Source organism: Littorina saxatilis, linkage group LG1 (assembly GCF_037325665.1).
Source record: "Littorina saxatilis isolate snail1 linkage group LG1, US_GU_Lsax_2.0, whole genome shotgun sequence".
NCBI lineage: Eukaryota > Metazoa > Mollusca > Gastropoda > Littorinimorpha > Littorinidae > Littorina > Littorina saxatilis.
In genome coordinates, this window is record NC_090245.1 from 34060699 (window position 1) to 34085698 (window position 25000).

General features: G+C 42.4%; 2 protein-coding genes across 3 annotated transcripts in view; both read right to left on the reverse strand.

Moving 5' to 3' along the window:
* Window positions 1-21235, reverse strand: part of LOC138967697 (uncharacterized) — a 57745-nt gene extending 36510 nt beyond the window's left edge. Inside the window, exons 1-6 of the mRNA XM_070340353.1 lie at window positions 21092-21235; window positions 17850-18151; window positions 13015-13273; window positions 2342-2569; window positions 770-1085; window positions 46-296 (exon numbers count right to left, since the gene is read on the reverse strand). Coding sequence (XP_070196454.1) covers window positions 46-296; window positions 770-1085; window positions 2342-2569; window positions 13015-13273; window positions 17850-18151; window positions 21092-21158 — 1423 coding nt within the window. The 5' untranslated portion in view covers window positions 21159-21235. The remainder of the gene's footprint in view (window positions 1-45; window positions 297-769; window positions 1086-2341; window positions 2570-13014; window positions 13274-17849; window positions 18152-21091) is intronic.
* A 1283-nt stretch (window positions 21236-22518) lies between these two features.
* LOC138967715 (uncharacterized) overlaps window positions 22519-25000 on the reverse strand; it is a 42917-nt gene continuing 40435 nt past the window's right edge. For both annotated transcript variants that reach the window (XM_070340377.1, XM_070340372.1), the window contains 3 exons: window positions 23522-23554; window positions 23145-23177; window positions 22519-22746 (listed from right to left, as the gene is read on the reverse strand). In XM_070340377.1, the coding sequence (XP_070196478.1) occupies window positions 22697-22746; window positions 23145-23177; window positions 23522-23554 (116 nt within the window). In that variant the 3' untranslated portion in view covers window positions 22519-22696. The remainder of the gene's footprint in view (window positions 22747-23144; window positions 23178-23521; window positions 23555-25000) is intronic.

Genomic DNA, 25000 nt, shown 5'->3' on the forward strand with positions numbered 1-25000 from the left:
CCTCTTTCCTTTTTTTCTTAAATTGTGTCTGTAACCCCTACATACCTTGGCAAGCTTTCTTCTGCAAGGCGCCCTTGATGAGGCTGAGAGCGTCAAAGTTATTGACGACGAAGACGTGCTCGTTGTCAGGGTCAGTGGCCATGGCCTTGAGTTCGGTCTCCTTGGGGCCAGTACCAACACCGATTGAGAAGACCGTGACGCCCTTGGCACGAAGTCGTGCAGCCTCTGAAGAGGTGGCACCAGCGTTCGCCGACTTGCCGTCTGTGATCACGATGGCAATTTTGGCGGCGCCGGGTCTGCAAGAACGAGCATACTGAGCAAGCATACTACAAATTTAAAAAAAATTAAAATGCTCCCATACTGCCCGACATGATTTGGAGATTAGTGAACAGGGTTACAGGGTATAATTTTGTCTTTTTAGTTTTGTTTTCCTTTTCTCCCTTTTTTTGAAACTTTCATTTTCCTTTATTTCCTTGTGTATGTACATCTTTGACTTGACTTGACTTTAACTTGGGACGTTGCTGGTTCATTTTCTCTATCACTCTTGTGGAAATGGCAGTTAGTGTTGCGGTATTTATTTTTCACACACAAACACACACACACACACACAAACACACGCAACATATCCCCGGTATCTGCACTTAAACACCATCACAAACTTCAACCACGCCTTTTTAATAACAAAGCATACAAACAAACAAACAAACAACAATTATCACAAACACACAAACACACAAACAACCAAACATCTCTACAAAACTGTACTCACCTAGCGCCGTTGGCGGTAGTGAAGCTGGTGTCCGTGGCATACTTCAAAGCCAGGTGGGTGTAGGTGCCTCCGCCGGTGTACTTGGTGCTTCCCTCGGCCTTGACGACGTCATTCTTGCTGTTGAACTTGTTGAAGTGGAACTGCAGGTAGGGCTTGGTGTCGAAGGTGATCATGCCGATCTGGATATCGTGGGGTCCGATGTTGAAGCCGCTTGTCATGTTCTGGATGAAGCCAAGAGTCTTGTGGAAGTTGCTGGTTCCCACGGATCCCGAGGCGTCCACGACGAACAGGATATCAGCCGGCTGCACTCCGCAACCTGTTGCGTGTTCGAGATGAGTCAGACGGATAATTATGATGAAAAAATAAATAATGAGAATTAAATCAGGCATAGGTGATTACTACACGTCTTAAGAGACATGTCTCCGCCATGAATACATTGATTAACATGAATATTATGAACAAAATGAACAGCACTGAATCGGATTGGACGTCACAAATCTTGTTATGTGGTTACGCCTTAATCAGATTGTCACAAACCAGACAAACATGATCACCTTTTCTTATAACAATATTTATTCTACATACGTGAGTGAGACCACTCATGAGATAACAATATGGTTCAAACCACACGTGTGTATATTATGCAAATGAGATCACGTCAAACTAGTTTGTGAGGGACCTGCTTTTCGACTGCTTATGATGCCAGAGTCACCGAGACAAACGTCATTATGGAAACCCTTTTAGTCTATGCTGTTTCTCCTGGTAGAAGTTTTAGAACTTTCACGTCACGCTACACTTTCTAGAGTGACGTGTCTTTGCTTATGATGTCAAAGATTGCACGATGCTTTGGAATAGATGAGGTTCCAAATGAAACGTCTTCAAATTGGACGCCTCCACTATGGGACGTTTTGAGTAAAATACACGTAAGTACAGTATGTATGTAGGATAACAGAATACTACATGGCTTGCTGTGTTGTACCAGATGTACACTCGTTGCTTTTTCAAAAAGTGAACAGCACACTTTTGCTCGCAGTTCAATATTTAAAAAAACAAATCGTGTAAATCTGGTACGACACAGCGAGCCATGTAGTATCCACTATGTCTACATCAAATTCTTTACTGTGTTTCCGCAATAAAGAGATTGATTGTCGAGAAAAAGATTAGTATGGTTAACACAATTTACAACAATGATTGTCAGTAGAATAAGGAGTGGATGGAAACCACAATCTTGCATATGTTTCCATTATGCATGGGATGAATATAAAGAAAGATTGCTACACAATTACCAGAATGCAGAATACGTTGACGCCACAGTACTGGTCCTACTGGCTACAAACATCCGCAATAGACCGAATCATTTAATACCATAAACCAGAGAAGAATAACAAGCAGTATACAGCTTGGGTGGATGAATTGCAACAATGTTTCCCGTTTGAATGTATTAATTCCCTCTAAATAGTTTCGATCATGGTGGTACATCTTTGATATTCATACTCGGTTACAAACAAATATCGCATTTAAACCTTCCACGACGACGTGATACTGTAGTATATCTGCAACAAACCGACTCACCAGGGATGGGAGTGGTGGTAGCTACAGGCTTGGTGGTGGTGGTGGGTGGGGGTTTGGTGGGGCAGGCCTTGGCGTTGCAGGCTTTTGTTTCGCGACCTTGACCCACGCAGACCTTGCCGTTGTTGGCCGGGGCGGGGTCAGTGCAGGTCCTCTCACGGTACTGGGTGCCGCCGCCACACGACTTGCTGCACGGGCTGTAGAAACCCCATGGGCTCCAGTTGCCGTTCACTGTCACAGGCACCAGTAATGTAAATATCCACAAGAAAGGTAAAACAAATACTGATATATATAGGTAGTCCCATAACCGTTTTTAGTTGCAGGTCACTTTACTGCTTTGAAATCACGACAATGTTCCTGTAAAGGAAGTGCCATAGATGTAGGGGGAGCGAGATATCAGAGATCTAAACTACTAATCTTGGGCCAGCTTTATGAAAGCGGAGCCTACTCCTCTCCTGCGCTGATTTCTCCTTCCCCGTCTCAGAATAGGGTCAGGTATTCATCCCCAGCTGGGTGGACTGTAAGGGTTATATTCTTTATTCGCGTGCAGTTATACTCTGAGCTAAGGTGTTCTGTCAATTTAGTATCAACTTATATATTGGTAATACCTACAGTTTTGTTCTGTGAGGCAGTTGTAAAATAGGTTAGGCGATACTGTTATATTCTTTTATTTGGCATACAGTATAGAGCCTGCTTATATTTGTAAGTCCCTGGTTGAAAGGGTCGTGTCGTATAGTCATTAGTTGCCAGGCGTGTTGCAGGTCACTTGACTGCAATTGAAATCACGACAAATTTCCTGCAAAGGAAGTGCCATTATTATTCCTTTATAACTGACAGAGGCGCATGTAGTGTTCAATCGAACTGAAACACTACTCTTAATTACGACACATATCAATAAACATCTTATTATTGTAGCAAAGTGCACTTCGCTACCCTAAACACTCTAATCATCGCATAGCGAAACAGCCTTGTGTACAGTACAAACGGGATAACCCATCCCGTAGCAGACGATACGATGCTGCGCGCGCACCATTGCCGGCGCAAATTCTAATAAAATACCTTTCTTTATATATCTACCTAACTTCTATCAATCAAAGTCCCTTTTATCTTTGATACGGTCCTAATTATATTTAGGTTTGCATCGAAGTCACTGATTAGGCTGGATGGCTGCATATTATTGTGTTATTTACGATAATGCTTCGAACTGACCAAAGCGTCACTCTGACCTTGACCGGTTTTCATGTATCGTTGAGAGAAATTGATTCTCACAAACTCATCTTTGTCTTTTCAATCATTGTTTTGTCATTTTTGTATCACTATTACATATCCCGTACCTATGTTGCATATGATTTTAGTTTGTTTATAAGGATTTGGTTGTAATGAGTGATGCTTGGTTCCTCTGCAAAGATTGCTAATTTATGCAGACAGGTACTCGCGCAGGAATTTAGCCGATTCCATTTACTTTCGGACTTTACCGCTTCGTACTAAGTCAATGTATAATTTTCCCCCAAGTAACGCATATCATGATGTTTGTCTAGGGTTCTTCTTTTTATCTGTATGATTTATGAGTTTGTCCATTATTCCAGTTTAGAGAGTTTTGTAATTTTCCGCACTGAAGTTGGTTCAGTGCCTTCACTAGGACCATTGTTTTTGCATCCTACTAAATGAAATATAAGTTTTTACGAAATGTGATCTATTGCAATGGAAAGCTAAAGGTCGTAGCTTTAATTTGATGTATTGTTTGTTATGATTGGTTATGTATTTGTTTAAATAACGTAGGGTAAAGCAAGTGTAAGAAACACAGATTCCGTGTTTCTGGCCGTATTCAGGCGATTTTTATCCTCGGCGGACGGTGCTTTCTGTGCAGTCCGCGCCGGGGCTATAAGTATAAGCCGGACACCGGCATAAGCATGCGCGAAAGGCAAACTGGCTAAGGCGGTGAGAAAAGGGTATGGCGAGACCCTCAAGGAAAGATGCACAAAGCACGGATGGCTAGCGCTGCCTCCGGACAGAAAGGGCCACCATCACCCGTTCCCCCTGAAGGAGATGCAGTTGCTCCGGCGCATTCGCACCGTGAGCTCCTACTACTCCTTCACCTTCCCCCGCTGCGAATGTGGAATGGCCCTAGACTTCCACCACCTCTTCGCAGGTTGCCAACCTCTGACCCCGGAGATGGCAACACTCTCCCAGTACAGGACTTCCCACGGACTAAGTCTACACGACTTCCTCCGACCTCATCAGTCCCTCGGCCTGATACCGATGAGAACCTTGACCCGTTCCATCCTGAAATCGTCTGTTGCCAAATGGTTCTGAGGATGCTGGAGATGCAGGCCCAGCCAGAACCAGTTCAGACTTTCGAAGGATACCCCCAAACACCCCATCCTGTCAGGCCCACCCCCATTCCTGAAATCGTCTGTGGCCAAATGGCTCTGAGGTTGCTGGAGGCATAGGCCCAGCCAGATCCAGTTCAGATCTTAGAAGGACCTCCCCCCAATCCTCCCTCCTGCTGCCAACCGTCGAAAGGACAAGGAACCCAGAGGTCTGTTGGTAGAGCCTTGGCCCTGGAAAGGACAGGGTTCCCGACCCTCTATCTTGCACAGGCCGGTCGAGCCTAGCCTCTGGACAGGCACGGAACCTGGCAACCTGCCAGTTGAGCCGTGTCCATGGAAGGGGGAAGGTTCCCGGACCTGTGCCCCATGTTTTTTTTTAATTTTTTTATTTTTTTTTTTTTTTCTCTTCCTCGTACCACAACCACCTAAGGTTCCCCATATTAAACTATGTGTATCTATGTTTATATCAATAGTAAATGTCTATGTGTTTATTGTTAGTAAATGTTCTACGTTACATGTATTATGAGTGTATCTTAGGTCTACATATTAATCTAGCTGGATGATCTCGGCATAGCACATCTTACTTCATTAAGCTACAAACTATTTGCTATTACTATTATTATTGCTATTATTATTATTATTATTATTATGAACCAACCACTTCCTTCGCTGCACCTGCCCACCTGCCGTGTTTTCCGCCGACGGGGCCGAAATCGCGTGTGGCCCGTGCACTTGTAAGTTATTCCTTACTCTTTAATTATTTACTATTATTATTATTATTGTTATTACTATTATTTTCATTATGAACAAATCATTTCCTTCGCTGCACTCGCCCACCTGCCGTGTTTCCGCCGGCGGGGCCGAGGTCGCGTGTGTCCCGTGCGCTAGGCTTATAGTTAATGCCGCGTTACATTCATATATTCCATGTGTCACCTTAGGTGTATATATTAGATTAGACAGCCAGCCTCTGCCTACCATATCTGAGACGTCCGTCTCTTTTGGGAGGAGGAGGGTGGCCTTTGTAGCTGTGCGAGAGTATGCGAACGACTGTGTATGACAGTGTAAATAGCCTATCCTCTTTTTCTCACCCCCACCCCAGAGGGGGTTACAGTGACACATCTCTGGCCTCCTCACCTGATCCCCTTCCCATGCCTCTGTAGACAGAGGGTGCCATAAAGGCGTTGATGAATAAACCGACATAAAGTCGCAGCCCTGTACATATGTTTTTAACCGGCCAGTATAGGTCCTAGGGAGAACCGGGTTTGCTTTTCGCCAGTTGACTAGCCGCCGAATCCACAAGTACGTAGAGGGTGCCTCGGCTTCTCCACCACGACCCTCCTTGGTCTGACACTCACTCCTTTGCCATGATCAGTCGGATGCCACTTTTCACAATTTTATTCTAAAGTACCAACAAATCAAATCAATTCCCTTCCGGAATAGCAACGTTCCACGTTTCTTGAATACAAAAGCATTTCTGCCTCGGAATGAAAGAATAAATCTCTACAATCGTGTATCTCCTGCAAGGAATTGATTTTAAATCCTGTTCTTCCAGCATTTCCATTACGGAAAGTAAAAGTTTTTTTGTTTTTTTTTGTTTTTTGTTTTTTTGTTGTTGCTCATCTTCACCCAGGCACACATCGTAGAGCTTCGGCTCTGATATCTTTGACCCAAATTGCTCTAAGCAGAGAGGTCGTTAAACTGTATTTTCGTCGCATAAGCATGCATTCGCTCCTAGCAGCTGAACACGACACTACACTTGCTTTGCTGTCTACGGGTTTCGCCTTCGGCCTCTACGTTTCCTTGCATTGTTTTCTTGAATAAAAAGTTGAAACAAGACGCTTGGACTTGGGCTTCGTGTCTACTACTACACCTTCCACTCCTCCACTACATTTGGCGCTGCGCAGCAGGGTACAGAAGCATCAACTGAAAGAAGACCGTACAGGCAAACATGGCGGACGAGGTAAACACCCCCAACCTGCGGCTCTGCAAGCTGAGGCGTTTCACCGGCGAGGGCGACTGCGCCGATACCTTCATCCAGGAGGCCAAGCTGATCCTGCAGCTACAGACGGTCCCTGCACTTGCTGCAGCGGCATGGATCCTTGGAGCGCTGGACGGAAGGGCTCGACAGGAGGTCATCAGGCGACCAGCAGCGGAGGTCAACACGCCAGCTAAAATTTACGCCATCTTGGAGCAGACGTGGGGCGACCAGCGAGATAGTGTCGCGCTGGCTGCCGCCTTCCACAGACGACAACAGGGTCTCGGCGAGTCCGTTAGCGAGTACGCCAGCCACCTACGCGCTGTGTGGGCCAAGACCAATGCTGCCGAGGCCAACACACTGAATGCCAATACGCTGCGCAAGACCTTCGCCACAGGACTCCACCCACAATCCCTGAAGCGTAACATGTGCCGCTTCCTGCGAGAAAAGCCGGCCGCCACCTTCGACGAAGTGTTACTTTGCGGTTGTGTGACCTTGAGATGGAACTGTGTGGTGCCCATTAGGTGAGTGTGACTATAGCCCTTATTCAACGGACTGTGTATGACGGTGTAGAGAGCCTACAGGACTCAGCCAGTGTATATACTGTACTCGAGTGGCTGTAGCGCGTGCAATCCCATTCTTAGCTAGTGTGACACGTCATATCGGACTTGACGGATACAGACTTGGGCTGGTGACGTTAATAGCCATGTGGTATTACATACGACTTTCCTCGGTGTTCGCGGCAGTGAAGTGACGCAAGTGTTGCGTCCACGAAGAGACTCGCAGGTGTGTTTACTGCCGGGTGTTTTGTTGCCGTTTAATTTGTTGATGTTTCATAATGTTCATTTTCATGTATGCTATGCCATGTTTCTTGTATTGGTATGATTGATATTGATTGTTGCGATTATTTGTCATGATGCTTTGAGTGGAATGTGTTGGCGGATGTTTGCGCTTATTGAAAGATATTTTTTTTGGCACAAGCAGATACTACAAATCTGATGGTAATTGCCACCTAGGGTTGAAAGTAATTTAGTGAATACTTGCTGACCTTCAAATAAGGCCCTGTATCATCACTTTCTTAATTGCTCTCTTAAGCGTAAACTAAGTTATGATTTACCTTGTTACCTTTAAATAGGCTTGGTACAGATCATTTGTAATGTTGGATGTCATTGCATTGTGTCAGGTGTATTGTACATGATGTATCATTTTAACAGTGTCAGGTAACTACGTCATTCATTAGTGAATCTGTCCATTTTGTAACTGTTACGTTTTTCACCTAAAATACGTCTTAAACACAGCCTTTACTGTAAAGCCGTGAGCGAGAGTTTTTGTGAGTGTTGAGCTTGTGCATACAAGAGCGCACATTGAAAGAGAAACCCTATATTATCAACTAAACGGGTTGGTGGGGATGAAGGTTGCATTTTTGTATGGTAGTGTTGACATTGTGTTACTTTTTCTCAGTGGAGAAAATTGACTGTCAAGATGATTGAACCATATGTCTAAGTCATCTCATTCCCATTTTGTATTGCCATGGTTTGGTAAATGTAGCAATGTTTTCCCATGAAATTCCTGATTGTTTGCACTTTTATGTTTTTGACGCAGTACTTTGATCATATGTGAGACACTTTGTAAAATGCAGGCCTCACTTTTGATTTAGCAAAGCTGGTACTGATCACGAGAACATGTTTTTGTAACTGTCGATTTTCTCAGTGAAATATGTGAAAGTCATAGGCAAAGTTTTCGCAATTTTTCTCTTTTTGGATAATCTAAGATGGTTTGATAAATTCAGCCCTTAGGCTTTCCTGTTTTTCTTAAAATCAGCGCGGCCGCTGATATGTAAAAGAGTTGGGGGGGATGTAGCAAAGTGCACTTCGCTACCCTAAACACTCTAATCATCGCATAGCGAAACAGCCTTGTGTACAGCACAAACGGGATAACCCATCCCGTAGCAGACGATACGATGCTGCGCGCGCACCATTGCCGGCGCAAATTCTAATAAAATACCTTTCTTTATATATCTACCTAACTTCTATCAATCAAAGTCCCTTTTATCTTTGATACGGTCCTAATTATATTTAGGTTTGCATCGAAGTCACTGATTAGGCTGGATGGCTGCATATTATTGTGTTATTTACGATAATGCTTCGAACTGACCAAAGCGTCACTCTGACCTTGACCGGTTTTCATGTATCGTTGAGAGAAATTGATTCTCACAAACTCATCTTTGTCTTTTCAATCATTGTTTTGTCATTTTTGTATCACTATTACATATCCCGTACCTATGTTGCATATGATTTTAGTTTGTTTATAAGGATTTGGTTGTAATGAGTGATGCTTGGTTCCTCTGCAAAGATTGCTAATTTATGCAGACAGGTACTCGCGCAGGAATTTAGCCGATTCCATTTACTTTCGGACTTTACCGCTTCGTACTAAGTCAATGTATAATTTTCCCCCAAGTAACGCATATCATGATGTTTGTCTAGGGTTCTTCTTTTTATCTGTATGATTTATGAGTTTGTCCATTATTCCAGTTTAGAGAGTTTTGTAATTTTCCGCACTGAAGTTGGTTCAGTGCCTTCACTAGGACCATTGTTTTTGCATCCTACTAAATAAATATAAGTTTTTACGAAATGTGATCTATTGCAATGGAAAGCTAAAGGTCGTAGCTTTAATTTGATGTATTGTTTGTTATGATTGGTTATGTATTTGTTTAAATAACGTAGGGTAAAGCAAGTGTAATTAAGAAACACAGATTCCGTGTTTCTGGCCGTATTCAGGCGATTTTTATCCTCGGCGGACGGTGCTTTCTGTGCAGTCCGCGCCGGGGCTATAAGTATAAGCCGGACACCGGCATAAGCATGCACTTCCCACGGACTAAGTCTACACGACTTCCTCCGACCTCATCAGTCCCTCGGCCTGATACCGATGAGAACCTTGACCCGTTCCATCCTGAAATCGTCTGTTGCCAAATGGTTCTGAGGATGCTGGAGATGCAGGCCCAGCCAGAACCAGTTCAGACTTTCGAAGGATACCCCCAAACACCCCATCCTGTCAGGCCCACCCCCATTCCTGAAATCGTCTGTGGCCAAATGGCTCTGAGGTTGCTGGAGGCATAGGCCCAGCCAGATCCAGTTCAGACCTTAGAAGGACCTCCCCCCAATCCTCCCTCCTGCTGCCAACCGTCGAAAGGACAAGGAACCCAGAGGTCTGTTGGTAGAGCCTTGGCCCTGGAAAGGACAGGGTTCCCGACCCTCTATCTTGCACAGGCCGGTCGAGCCTAGCCTCTGGACAGGCACGGAACCTGGCAACCTGCCAGTTGAGCCGTGTCCATGGAAGGGGGAAGGTTCCCGGACCTGTGCCCCATGTTTTGTTTTTTTGTTTTTTTTGTTTTGTTTTTTTTTCTCTCCCTCGTACCACAACCACTTAAGGTTCCCCATATTAAACTATGTGTATCTATGTTTATATCAATAGTAAATGTCTATGTGTTTATTGTTAGTAAATGTTCTACGTTACATGTATTATGAGTGTATCTTAGGTCTACATATTAATCTAGCTGGATGATCTCGGCATAGCACATCTTACTTCATTAAGCTACAAACTATTTGCTATTACTATTATTATTGCTATTATTATTATTATTATTATTATGAACCAACCACTTCCTTCGCTGCACCTGCCCACCTGCCGTGTTTTCCGCCGACGGGGCCGAAATCGCGTGTGGCCCGTGCACTTGTAAGTTATTCCTTACTCTTTAATTATTTACTATTATTATTATTATTGTTATTACTATTATTTTCATTATGAACAAATCATTTCCTTCGCTGCACTCGCCCACCTGCCGTGTTTCCGCCGGCGGGGCCGAGGTCGCGTGTGTCCCGTGCGCTAGGCTTATAGTTAATGCCACGTTACATTCATATATTCCATGTGTCACCTTAGGTGTATATATTAGATTAGACAGCCAGCCTCTGCCTACCATATCTGAGACGTCCGTCTCTTTTGGGAGGAGGAGGGTGGCCTTTGTAGCTGTGCGAGAGTATGCGAACGACTGTGTATGACAGTGTAGATAGCCTATCCTCTTTTTCTCACCCCCACCCCAGAGGGGGTTACAGTGACACATCTCTGGCCTCCTCACCTGATCCCCTTCCCATGCCTCTGTAGACAGAGGGTGCCATAAAGGCGTTGATGAATAAACCGACATAAAGTCGCAGCCCTGTACATATGTTTTTAACCGGCCAGTATAGGTCCTAGGGAGGACCGGGTTTGCTTTTCGCCAGTTGACTAGCCGCCGAATCCACAAGTACGTGGAGGGTGCCTCGGCTTCTCCACCACGACCCTCCTTGGTCTGACACTCACTCCTTTGCCATGATCAGTCGGATGCCACTTTTCACAATTTTATTCTAAAGTACCAACAAATCAAATCAATTCCCTTCCGGAATAGCAACGTTCCACGTCTCTTGAATACAAAAGCATTTCTGCCTCGGAATGAAAGAATAAATCTCTACAATCGTGTATCTCCTGCAAGGAATTGATTTTAAATCCTGTTCTTCCAGCATTACCATTACGGAAAGTAAAAGTTTTTGTTTTTTTTTTTTGTTTTTTTTTGTTTTGTTGCTCATCTTCACCCAGGCACACATCGTAGAGCTTCGGCTCTGATATCTTTGACCCAAATTGCTCTAAGCAGAGAGGTCGTTAAACTGTATTTTCGTCGCATAAGCATGCATTCGCTCCTAGCAGCTGAACACGACACTACACTTGCTTTGCTGTCTACGGGTTTCGCCTTCGGCCTCTACGTTTCCTTGCATTGTTTTCTTGAATAAAAAGTTGAAACAAGACGCTTGGACTTGGGCTTCGTGTCTACTACTACCCTTTCCACTCCTCCACTACATTATGATTCTCCTTGTCTGATTAAGACACATCTTGAGAAACATCTTATCACGATACTCCTTGTCAAAGGTTTGAAGCTCTTGAGAAAGCCCATTTGTTTGCATGCAAGAAGTTTTTGTGTGTAGGACGACAAACACCAAACAAGATGGTATATGGTGACTTAGGCCGCTACCCACTTTATGTCACTTCGTCGGTTCGCTGTATAAAGTATTGGCTGAGAGTGTTACATTTGCCAAGCGAAAGACTCCCAAGGAAAGCATATGACATGATGAAACATTTACAGGGTTATGGCAAGAAAACATGGTCTCATTATTTGAAAGAAATGTTATGCATGTACGGCTTTGGAGATGTCTGGCTGCAACAAGGTGTAGGCGATTTGAATCGATTTATAACAGTATTCAGACAACGATTGTTTGATTGCTTCCAGCAAGACTGGCACGACAGCATCATGAACTCGGAGCGATTTGAATTTTGTTCGCTCTTTAAACAAGAAATTCGCGCTGAAGTGTATATAGACCATATTCAGCTCCGCTGTTTTCGAGATGCATACATACAATTTCGATTTGGTATTTCACCCATAAACACTCACAAATGCCGCTATCGAACCGACGTTGTACCGGGCCTTTTGATTTGCCCTGTATGCAGAGAGGACGTGGAAGACGAGAAACATGTATTGTTTGTATGCAAAGGATATTGTGATTATAGACTTGATGTCAAAATACTAAGAGAAAAAAACCAGAGTGAAGATGCGAACAGTATTATACGTGTTATGTCTGTAGATAAAGGAGATTCAGTGGTGCATGTGGCCAGATTCTTATATCGTGTTTTTCAAAAAAGAAAAAGTTTTTTGGACTAGCTACCCAATGTGGAACAGGTGAACGAGACGGCGATGGTTATACATAGTTTGTGCCGTTGAATGTTAGAGCAGGTTTGATTGCAAATAATGTATGCTGGTGTAGTACACCTGTGTTGATATTGTACCTATTCAAATTGTTGATTTATGCGCTGGAAATGTTTGTAGGTTAGAAAGAGAGAGAGAGAGAGAGAGAGAGAGAGAGAGAGAGAGAGAGAGAGAGAGAGAGAGAGAGAGAGAGAGAGAGAAAGAGAGAGAAAGAGAGAGAGAGAGAAAGAGAGAGAGAGAGAGTTTGTGCCGTGGAACGATAGAACATGATTGAAAGCCGATAATGTATGTTAGCACTGTAAACTTGTTTGTCGTTGCACCTATCCATATTGTTAATTCATGCGCTGGATATGTCTTTATGTTTAAGAGAAAGAGAGTGAGAGAGAGAGAGTGAGAGCGTGCGTGCGTTCGTGTGAGTATACATATGTTAGAGAGAAAGAGATAAAACCGGGTGATTGTCCATAAATACAAACACACGGCATGTATTACTGCCCCTCCCCCCCCCCCTCCCCGTTGAAATGAACCTTGTGTGTTTAATCAATAAAATGTCTTACGTCTTACGTCTTACGTCTATCACCCTTCATACCTTCGCAGGCAGTCTTCTTCAGCTCTGCCTGGATGGTGTCCAGGGCGTTGAAGTTGGTGATTGTGAAAACGTTGTGTGCGCTGGAAGCGATAGCGTTCAGCTCGTCTTTGTCCACGTTGCTACCCACGCCCAAGGCGAAGATGTTGACGTTGGACTTCTTCAACAGGGCGGCCTGCTGGAGGGTGGCTGTCTTGCTGTTGGACCTTCCGTCCGTCATCACGATCAGGATGTTAGCGATACGATCACGGTCACCGTGCGCCTAGCCACACAAAAGACAATAGAGCCTCTATATATTCCTTGCTTTTAAACAAAAAGAGGACACAACAGGAAACCAGGTTTGTTCTTCATCAATATTCCGGCAGCGATAAACTGCCGTCTTCAGGATGGTATGATGAAAGTACGGAATGACGGCACGTGATGTATAGTGTATTGTAATTCATTCTAGTGTATATATATATATTCTATATTTCATTCTATAGTGTATACATACTTTATAGTGTATTCAATGCTTATGTGACTGATATCGTGCGAGAGCTGCGAAGACTCAATGGTCTACACTCTCGTGCCTTTGAATCATAACGAAGAGCATGCGGGACGGGCATCTCGCGAGAGCTGCTTAGATTCCGAACAGATCAATTCATTGTAGGGCCAGTTCTGAACACTCTTGTAGTCGAGTGCTCACCTTTATTAAAACAAACAATAAGACCAAGAACAACACTTTGCACTAATTGTTGCGTTTTGTTCTCAAGATCCACTCAAAGCGATCAGACCAGTATGTCAGCGGAAGTTGTTCAGCGTACAATAACAAAAGCGGGGCCAGTTGGTGACTCTGCCATCGAAATGGGAAGATAACGTGTATGACCCAATCAGATATGCAGCCGTACTTTTTCTTCAGAAGGTACCGTGGGAGTGATTTTTTTTTAATGTTTTACCTTGGATGTTCAATAGGTCTTAATACTACTACAGCTTCTATCATTATTTAAGTTATTGAGACATCCCAGTGCACTAAGGGATTTATAGAGACAATCGAGAAAATTCATTATTGAACGAAGCGCATAGCGCTGAGTTCAATAATTATTTTCGAGATTTGCTCTATAAATCCCTTAGTGCACTGGGATTGTTTCAATAACGATATTGTCAGTACCGCCATAGAAAAAAGAAGATTCCAAACGCACATTTTGCTACGCGCATTTGAATAGGCATAACTGTGTGGTCAGGTCGTGTTAGATCTACTTTTGTGTGGGGTGTCTCAAGTGTGTCGTGCTTTCGTCACACGCATTTTAATTTCTGTTGGTAAATTCCAGTGTAGCGTTAAGCTGAACAGTGATGATCTTTCAGAGAGACCTCATTTGAACTCGGAGAAAGGACTGTGCTCTTCGTTATTTGCGATTCGAAACCTCCAATCGAGCTTCGAGGGATTGACTGTGCGGAGTGACTCCCCTTGAATTGACTACCCCCCGAAGGACTCGACGGTTAGCACATTTTCAAAATAAATGTGGCATATTTCTTGTGTTGTATCTTCACTCATCGGGAAATATGAACGGTAAGAATGCTCTGAACCCTACACGTATTATATCCCCATCGTTTTTTCGTTCACATTTGCCCAACATGTTAATTTTCTGAGCGGGGTTTATGTCGTCTGCTAGGCTAGGGCAATCGAACCAGACTGCACTGACTGAGTCTGCACGCATGAGGCAGGCTGGTAATAAGTCTTATATATGGTAAGAACGTTCTGAACCCTACACGTTTTCGATTACGATTGTTCTTGCCTTGAAATAATAATTCGGAAACCATTCATTTACTGAACTGATGCAGTCGTATTTCAGTGTAGTCTGCTACGTATGACAGAGTCAGTCTTCCAAATGCTGGTCTAGCTGGTACGTTATCGGAATAACACTTGTGTTTTCTGTTAGCCGCTGTGAATTGTATACTAACTCATCATTTGGTAATGTGGATGATAAGCTACATGCCACTAACACGTACGGCATATGAGAAGAATCTATGCAAGTCGGCGAAAATGAGATGAAACACAGCGGCTTCTATTTTTAGATCAGTGGCACTGTGGCACAGGCACATGCAATCTGTCAGAAAAAAACCCACTTCTGCTTTAATTGAGAAGCAGGGAATTTATGGTCATTATTGTGAAGAATATAAGCTACATGTCATTAATTAATTCTGAGGATGAGAGCACAGTCTCGCTTAAGCAAAGGGCGGAAGAATACGCTCTGTGGAAAAGTTAGCGCACTCCAAGAGTGCGCTAACAGTTTTAGCGCATCGCCATTAGCCAATCAACTGGTTCACATCAGTCATATGACACCAGTACTTACTGACAATTATGATTATTAGGAATATCATTATTATTTTTGTGGTATTTGTATTAGTAGTAGTAGTAGTAGTAGTAGTAGTACTACTACTAGTACTAGTAGTACTAGGAGCAGCAGCAGCAGTAGCAGCAGCAGCAGTAGTAGTAGTAGTAGTACTAGTAGTACTAGTAGCAGCAGCAGCTGTAGCAGTAGTAGCAGTAGGCTATCAGTTGTTCTGGTAGTAGTAGTAGAAGTAGCAGCAGTAATAATAGTCTTCATAGTATTAGAAGCAGTAGTTATTACATATTGATGTTATTATTATCATTATCATTATTGCTGTTATTGTTAATAAATGTCCCTTTTAACGACTTCCTGTCAAGAAGTACATGCAGTGTGATTGTCTAGCTCAGCATGTTCTCATTGTTTTTGTACAAAAGTGGAGAAAAGCGCAATCATTGTTCTTTTTACATTTAGTCAAGTTTTGACTAAATGTTTTAACATAGAGAGGGGAATCGAGACGAGGGTCGTGGTGTATGTGTGTGTGAGTGTGTGTGTGTGTGTGCGTGTGTGTGTGTGTGTGTGTGTCTGTGCGTGTGTGTCTGTGTCTGTGCGTGTGTGTGTGTAGAGCGATTCAGAGTGAACTACTGGACCGATCTTTATGAAATTTGACATGAGAGTTCCTGGGTATGATATCCCCGGACATATTTTTCATTTTTTCGTTAAATGTCTTTGATGACGTCATATCCGGCTTTTTGTAAAAGTTGAGGCGGCACTGTCACACCCTCATTTTTCAATCAAATTGATTGAAATTTTGGCCAAGCAATCTTCGACGAAGGCCGGACTTCGGTATTGCATTTCAGCTTGGTGGCTTAAAAATTAATTAATGACTTTGGTCATTAAAAATCTGAAAATTGTAAAAAAAAAAAATATATATAAAACGATATAAATTTACATTCATCTTATTCTTCATCATTTTCTGATTCCAAAAACATATAAATATGTTATATTTGGATTAAAAACAAGGTCTGAAAAATAAAAAAAATAAAAATCATAATCAAAATTAAATTTTTGAAATCAATTTAAGAACACTTTCATCTTATTCCTTGTCGGTTCCTGATTCCAAAAACATATAGATATGATATGTTTGGATTAAAAACACGCTCAGAAAGTTAAAACGAAGAGAGGTACAGTAAAGCGTGCTATGAAGCACAGCGCAACCGCTACCGCGCCAAACAGGCTCGTCACTTTCACTGCCTTTTACACTTGCGGCGGACTACGTTCAATTTCATTCTGTGAGTTCCACAGCTTGACTAAATGTAGTAATTTCGCCTTACGCGACTTGTTCGGGCTTTATCTTATCTTCTTTTGATCGGGGCTAAAGACATGTCCAGTGGGAAGTAGTGGCCCCATTTATCATGAAGTACATTGGCAATTTGAGATTGTTTTCATCTGGGAGTGGTTTACTTGTCTGATAAATCGCATCTGACATCAATTTTGAATGAGTATGCCAGATTAGCGTTCCTTTTTTTTTATTTTTTATTTTTTAAATTTTAGTCAGATACGGTGTTCGAAGCTATGAACTGTCACGTACATTGCAGGAAATAGGGACACAGGAAGTGAACTAGCTCCGCCCTCCACCCTACCTCGGGAACAATTCCTTTCTCGCTTTGTCTTTGTAATCTTTGATTTGTCTTCTTTTTCAACATTCAAAACAAAATATGTAATGTGGATATAGATATGGATCCCGTTGGAGGCTTTCCGACTGACAACATTTGAGTTTGTATTTTGTTCAACACTAGTAGCTAGTGGGATTTTACAAACTTTTACCCGGAAAAACAGACCTCATGCAAAACGGTTCTAACGACAACAACAAAAGCAAACAACAAACAAACACAAAAGAACAATGAAGCAAGAAGGAAAGAAAGCAACTGCTGGAAAGAAAGAAAAAAAAGAAAGAATTAAAAAAAATACGGAAAGGAAGACAGAAAGAAAGAAAGAAAGAAAGAAAGAAAACACAAGAAAGGGAAATTGAGGAGAAAAAACTACCAGTAGAAAGAATGAAATGTAGTTTCATCGAGATAAAAAGCACTGTAAGCCTATGGTATGTCCTAAACTCTTATGATTGATTTCTAGTAATAAAGACGTTTATACTTAACACACCACCCCCTTCCATCCCCTGTGCATCAGCGTCGAAACAGACCTGAATTCACTTCTTTTCTTTAATAAAAAAAGAGAGAAACAAACAAAACTATACTATTCAATACAATACAATACAATACAATACAATATGATATGCTACAATACAATACAATATGCTACAATACAATACAATACAATGCAATACAATACAAATATGCTACAATACAATACACTACAATACAATGCAATACAATACAATATATACAATACAATACAATACAATACAATACAATGCAATATAATATGCTACATAATACAATTTTAAAAAGGCATCAGACTAGTTTCGGAATGAACATAAAGCCGACATAGAGGTTGGAGAAGAAAGACCTGCACCTTTGTAAAGGCGTTCTGTCTGATGAACTCCAGGGCATCAGCCGTGTTGGTGTTACCGCTCGGATACCTCACAGTGCCGATAGCGGTTTCCAGCGAGGCCTTGGTCGTGTGCTGGTTCAACCAGAACTCGTTACGAGGGTGGGTGTCGAAAGTGGAGATGCCGATGTGCACTCCATTGGGGCCGATGTCGAAGCTCTGGGCGAACTTCTTGACGAAGTCCCTGACCTTGGCAAAGTTGGACGACCCCACGCTGCCTGAAGTGTCCAGCAGGAACTCTATGTCGGCCGGCAGACTGCCGCAACCTGCAAAGAGAACGAGTTGCGGTTTCACTCGTTCTCACATGATGCTCAGAAAGGTCAGAAAGTGTTGTTTTTTTTGTAAGGAATATCACGGTTTCCTGTAAAGCGCTTTACGCTGCTGCGCTATACTAGCTTGTTACTTCAAACGATCAGCGGGCGGTGCAGTGCATTCAATTTCATTCTGTTGGTTTTAAAGATTGAATTAACGTTTTGATTTTGCTTCACGCGACTTGTTTTACATTTTAAAGATAGCATCCGTCTCGTGTAAATGGTCATGTACGCCACTACAGATCTGCCCAGGCTTCTACATGGAATAAGAGCATACTTCTAATTGGACACATACCAACATTTAACTGGATGCCTTTTGAGCAGAGTTGGACTATTTGGTGTAATCAGTTATGTAACTGACAATCGACCTCCTAACACTAAAGAAACAATGCATTTCGATGTTTGTGGGACGCCAATCTTGTGCAATTTCAGCCAGCCACAGGCCTGAAGTCGTGGAAGCTTACAGTTGCTGCCCTTCGGAATGGGATGAAGAGAATTTCCCCCACAAAGGCTTTACATTACTTTTTCACTTGTGTTCTGAGAGAATACTGACATTGCTTCCTACTGTTTACCATTTTGGTGAGTAATCGCAACTCCCAACGCTGGAAAGTTGAGTTCCGATAGAACGCTGACACTGAATTGAGTTGTTATCATATTTATCATATTTTGAGATTCGAAGCATCCTACCGAAGTAAGGCAGATCGGTTGTCATCTAATAAGTGAAAATACGCTCAGTTTAGCTCAGTAACTGAAAAGCCAGCAATGCCACCAGCCTTTCTTCTGATGCGAGTGATGGAGGATGCAACGCACGTTTGTTAACTTTTTTCAATTCAAACAAAACACCCAGCAAAAAATTGAGTAACACATACCTTTAAATAGCTGTGGACCATATGTTGAAGCGTGATCATTTAGTTTATTATAATGAAAACACAGCATTGCGTGATCACGTCTAAGAACGTTCCGTCAGTGTTGGAAGTCTTTTAGTCTGTACGCTTTTGATTTTATGTTATAAGCTTTAAAGTTGTCAATTTAGGACAGTGTATATCTGTATTCCCCATCTTCATTTACTTTAGCAGTTAGTGTCGTCAACTTTCATAAATATGTACAATGTACACAGCTTTATTTTCTACACTCCATCTGAAGTGGTGGTGAATTGATCAAATACATAACAGATAGAGTACTAACGTTCGAAGTACAGTAGTAGCACGGTATGTCGACCTGATGATCTATGTATTGCACGGACATACAACTTATGGTGAGACAATAAAAGGAACTTCGCGTCAGTATTATACTCTCATTAATAATTGTATGTCGGTCCACTACAAAGGCAATTAGGTCGACGTACTTGTGAATATTTCGCTTTGTCTACAATTAAATGAAAACATTCTACAGCTTAATATCAATTGGGCGAAGTCCATTTCACGAAGCTTGCTGCACGCAGCTTTGCCACTGAATTTTCGGTAAAAAGACTGCGAAGTTTTCGCGGAGTCATCTTCGGGCTAAATTAAGGACATCCTTGACATACCGATCAAAACCAACACCTTCTCAGATAAGTTCCTTTCATAGTTACGTCTGTCTATTCAAAAGACCATTTGTGACCCTCCACCACGGAATGAGTCGCATGTCACCTTTGCATGTGTAACCGAGTGCCGAAACACTACGATCACCTCAGCAGGCGAAGTGCAATCAAACAGGATTGAAAATGTTAGGGCTAATTTCTTAGCCCTAAAAAAACTGTTATGCAAACCCGAAGGTTTCCATGAACATACGGACAATCGGAAACCAGCAGACTCCATCACAAACAGAATTCCACAATCAACCGGTGTTGACTTAAAGGCCAACAACTCGGGTGCAGAGTCTGCTGTGAAAGGAGCGGTAGCCTCCCCTGTCACAATCGCCCCCGTTTGAATGAACTCCGTCCCGAAGTTCCGAACCGGGGGACCACTGTCCATCCCAAGTTCGCAGAATGGGAACAGCACGAAAATGTTCAGTGGTCATATTATGCCATTACCTGAACATATCATGTCGAGTCCCATCCTGCTCGCAAGCGCCAGATGTAACCGAGTGCCGAAACACTACGATCACCTCGGGAGGCGAAGTGCAATCAAACAGGATTGAAAATGTTAGGGCTATTTTCTTAGCCCTAAAAAAACAGTTTTGCAAACCCGAAGGTTTCCATAAACATACGGACAATCGGAAATCACCAGACTCCATCACAAACATAATTCCACAATCAACCGGTGTTGACTTAAAGGCCAACAACTCAGGTGCAGAGTCTGCTGTGAAAGGAGCGGTAGCCTCCCCTGTCAAACATGTTTTCCATATTTTTAAATTTTTCTAAAGAGTTTTGTATGCGCTATCAAGTGGTAAAACCCGTTTTAGAAAAGAGCTAAAAGCCTGTGGCTAAGGTGACCCTCACACTGTTACCAGACAACCCCCGGACTTATATTAAGCCTAGCGCAGAACCGCGCGAGGTGACATGCGACTCATTTCGTGGTGGAGGGTCACATTTCGTCGACATGAATATTTCGTTTTGTCTTAAAAAAAAGTTCTTTCAACTTATCATTCTGTATTCAAACAAAGAATAAAGCTTAACAGTACGAAAGTGTAGGACAGTCTGAAGATTTAGGGTGAATGGATGGAAGGAGGAGTGCCGAGGGTGAAGATCAAAAAGGACATAAGCATGCACTTTAAAGGCTAAGTCCTCCCGTGCAGACAACTGGACTCACAATTTATGGTCTGGCCAGGCTTTTACACGACACATAAGACCATCCCTCTATTTCGACATATTCAACAAATCAAAAGCATATCAACAATTCAGTGTTCCATAAACATATCTTTCAAGTTGGTTTTTTTCCAGTTTTTTTTCATGTCAAATAGAAAAAGTATCCTTACCTGCGCTGTGCACCCTACACCATGAGGCCAGAAAGGCCACAGTCATCAGCGGAACCCACCCCTTCATGGTTCCTGTCAGGCGGTCTTCTGTGCGGCAACGTCTCCAGCGAGCTGATTTTAAATTCCGACACACTTTCACAAACACCGGATGTCTTATCTCGGCTTTTGGGGTTCTTGAGAACTTTTCGCTCTCCTGTCAGCTTTATTTCTTTTCTCGCCTGACCCAGTGGACCACTTTATATAAAGTTAAGATAAGAAAAACATACAGTAAGGTATTGCCGACCAGATTTGTGTGTACGCTACATATAATCACTCGTTTCAAACGTGTGTGTGTCTGTGACATTTCTCGGACATGGCTTTTTGATGAGTCCCATCTCCGTAGCATTTTCTCTGCGTCGACTGCTTGCCTCTACCTGTATACCTGTTTATTTCCCTCCATCCAAACCTCCTGCTCCAATTCATGTGTCTATCTCTCGTTTGAATTTGTTGTAATATGCTAAACAAACAAAGAGTGTTGCATATTATGCATGTTTTTGTGAGGCGCTTATAACTGTATCAGGATTTGGGCCAAATAAATACCCTCATTATTATTATTATAGATCAGAGAAAAATTCAGAAAAATCTTGTGTTTCGTGTTTTTAAAAAAAATAAATAAATAAAAACAATAAAAATATGAATTGTCAATTGTTAGTACGTGGATGCTGCATGTTCTCAAAACATTACATGTAACTTACTATTTTATTGAGTTTCGCTTGTGCAGAAATAATAAAGGAATATTATGCCTTGTTGTTCGGTTTTCATGTAATATAATTATGTTGATCTCTCTCTCTCTCTTTTTAATTTTTTAATTATATAATTGTGTGTCTATGCGTCCCAAGGACAGATTGTAAGAAAAGGCGTAGCCTTAAATCTTAATCCTTGTTAAAGGCATACTAACGCACTCCCGTGTTTACAAAGTGTAGTTTGCCCACAATCGATGTCAAACGCACCATAAGACCATATAATGACGATACGTCACCATGCGCGGACCATAATACATGCATTACAGCTTGTTCTAGCCTCTGAAAAAGTGAGGATGTCAACAAAGCCGCGGTGTTCTCTCCCTTGCATCAACGTTACATGTGTTGCCAAATCTATAAATAGGACGATCCAGATCAAAATGAAAATTCAAATATCTCAACATTTAAGGGGTCCTAGACCACAATATTTTGCAGGGAACTTAATTTAGTCTGTCTCCAGCTGTTGGTAAAGCAATTAGCGTGTATAGTCATCGAGTACATATGGCTTTAAATAAAGTTCAATTCAATTCAATTCTCTCTCTCTCTCTCTCTCACACACACACACACACACACACACACACACACACACACACACACACACACACATTCAAACACACACACACACACTCAGAGGAAAAATAATAAATGTCTCAGTTATGCGTTCCTTTATTTATTTCTGCATTCCTTTCCATTCCCTTTCTCATTCATCAGCGATACCAGTACTTTTGCGTAGTGTCAAAACTTGATATCTTCATCAATGTACGTTTTAACTTTAAAGGTTTTATGATTCAAATGCCCCTGTGAACGAGATAACCAGAACGCCGAGTCAGTTGCTGTTATCGGAACCAGACAATGGAAAGAGGAGGAACAAACCACCTGCAATGTTAAAGAAACATCAGTGTCATTTAATCATGGCAACGTAGAACTGAAGTACTGAAAGAAAGTAACAATAACAACACACACACACACACACACACACACACACACACACACACACACACACACATACACACACACACACGCGCGCGCCCGCTCACACACACACAATCACACACACACACACGCACACACACACACGTATTCACTCACACACACACACACACACACAAACACACACACACACGCACGCACGCACATACACACACACACACACACACACACACACACACACACACACACACACACACCTTCGAAGAGCACGAGCACAATTACATACACAAGTTAACTGTAATCACTTAAATACAAGCTTTATGTGATCAGGTCAAGGTACGTACCCCAGCCTGGAGACGGTTGTGATTTTCTTTGACCTGCATCGACGAAAGATAAAAAGAGATTTTGTTATTCTCAGACTCACTTCCTGTCACCTTCATAATACATACACACACGCACGCACGCACGCACGCTCGTACGCACGTACGTACGCACGCACGCAGAAGACAAGCAAGCACACACCAACAAGCACAAGTACACACACACACACACACACACACACACACACACACACACACACACACACACACACACAGATAAAGACACACGAAGACAGAAAGACAGACAAAAAGACAGAAAGACAGACAGACAGACACCTGACAGAAAAATTCATTGTGGCAACAACATCTTAAGTTTTATCAGATCATGTACCGTTACTTACCAGATTTCACGGGCGCCTTCGTTTTGGTGATGCCTGTATCAAAGACAGATGAACAAAACCCCATGTTACTAACAACCTCACTGAAAACTGTCTCGCTGATAACATGTAAACAGATGAACAAAACCCCATGTTACTGACAACCTCACTGAAAACTGTCTCGCTGATAACATGTAAACCCCCACACAACCACACATCCCTACACCCACATAGCAGCAGAAGCAGCAGCATGGCGAACAACTAACCATCACAAAACAAGAAATATTAAATTTATGGAACGTTTAATTCAGGACAACCCAAACAAATTGCAAGAACTTCGACCTTACGGCCTTTAATGGCTTGTCTTTGTTACGATCATCTTAGGGACATTCTAAGATAAGTCTCATAAACATTTCTTCAAGTTTTTTTTCTTTTGTTGTGCTCCTAATTGTTTGTCCACTTTTCCGTCTAGAGATCATTTATCTTCTTCTTCTTCTTCTTCTGCGTTCGTGGGCTGAAACTTCCACGTACACTCGTGTTTTTGCACGAGTGGAATTTTACGTGTATGACCGTTTTTACCCCGCCATTTAGGCAGCCATACGCCGCTTTCGGAGGAAGCATGCTGGGTATTTTCGTGTTTCTATAACCCACCGAACTCTGACATGGATTACAGGATCTTTTCCGTGCGCACTTGGTCTAGTGCGTGCGTGTACACACGAAGGGGGATAAGCCACTAGCAAGTCTGCACATAAGTATACCTGGGTGATCGGAAAAATCTCCACACTTAACCCACCAGGCGGCCGCGGCCGGGATTCGAACCCTCGACCTTCCGATTAAGAGGCCGACGTCTTACCACCCCGCTACAGCGCCCGTTAGATCATTTATCGATTCCTAAAATGTGAAAACCCCAACTGCAAACAAAAATAAAGGAACTAATAAATTTCAATTTTTGTTTACCCATACTCGACCCTGCTGCTGATTGGAGGTCATTGCATCTGACTTGTATGTTAAGATTAAATGGTAAAGCTTCATATAAGTCTTCCATACCCTGTTGCACGACCAATACATCTGACTTGTGTGTTAAGATTAAATGGTAAAGCTTCATATAAGTCTTCCATACCCTGTTGCACGACCAATACATCTGACTTGTGTGTTAAGATTAAATGGTAAAGCTTCATATAAGTCTTCCATACCCTGTTGCACGACCAATACATCTGACTTGTATGTTAAGATTAAATGGTAAAGCTTCATATAAGTCTTCCATACCCTGTTGCACGACCAATACATTTGACAAGGAATAACCAGACGTTCGCCATGCCTTGAGGTCATCACAACACCGAAATATTATGAAGTGCGAATGCTCTTGCTTAAAAGATATTCCAAAAAATCATAGTTTTCAAGCTTTTGATCAGAACACGACCATGCTTGAGTTTGAAGCTTGACGAGGGTCAACCAGACTTTCCATGTGTTTGGCGATCATTGTATTCTGGAAGTGTGTGTATT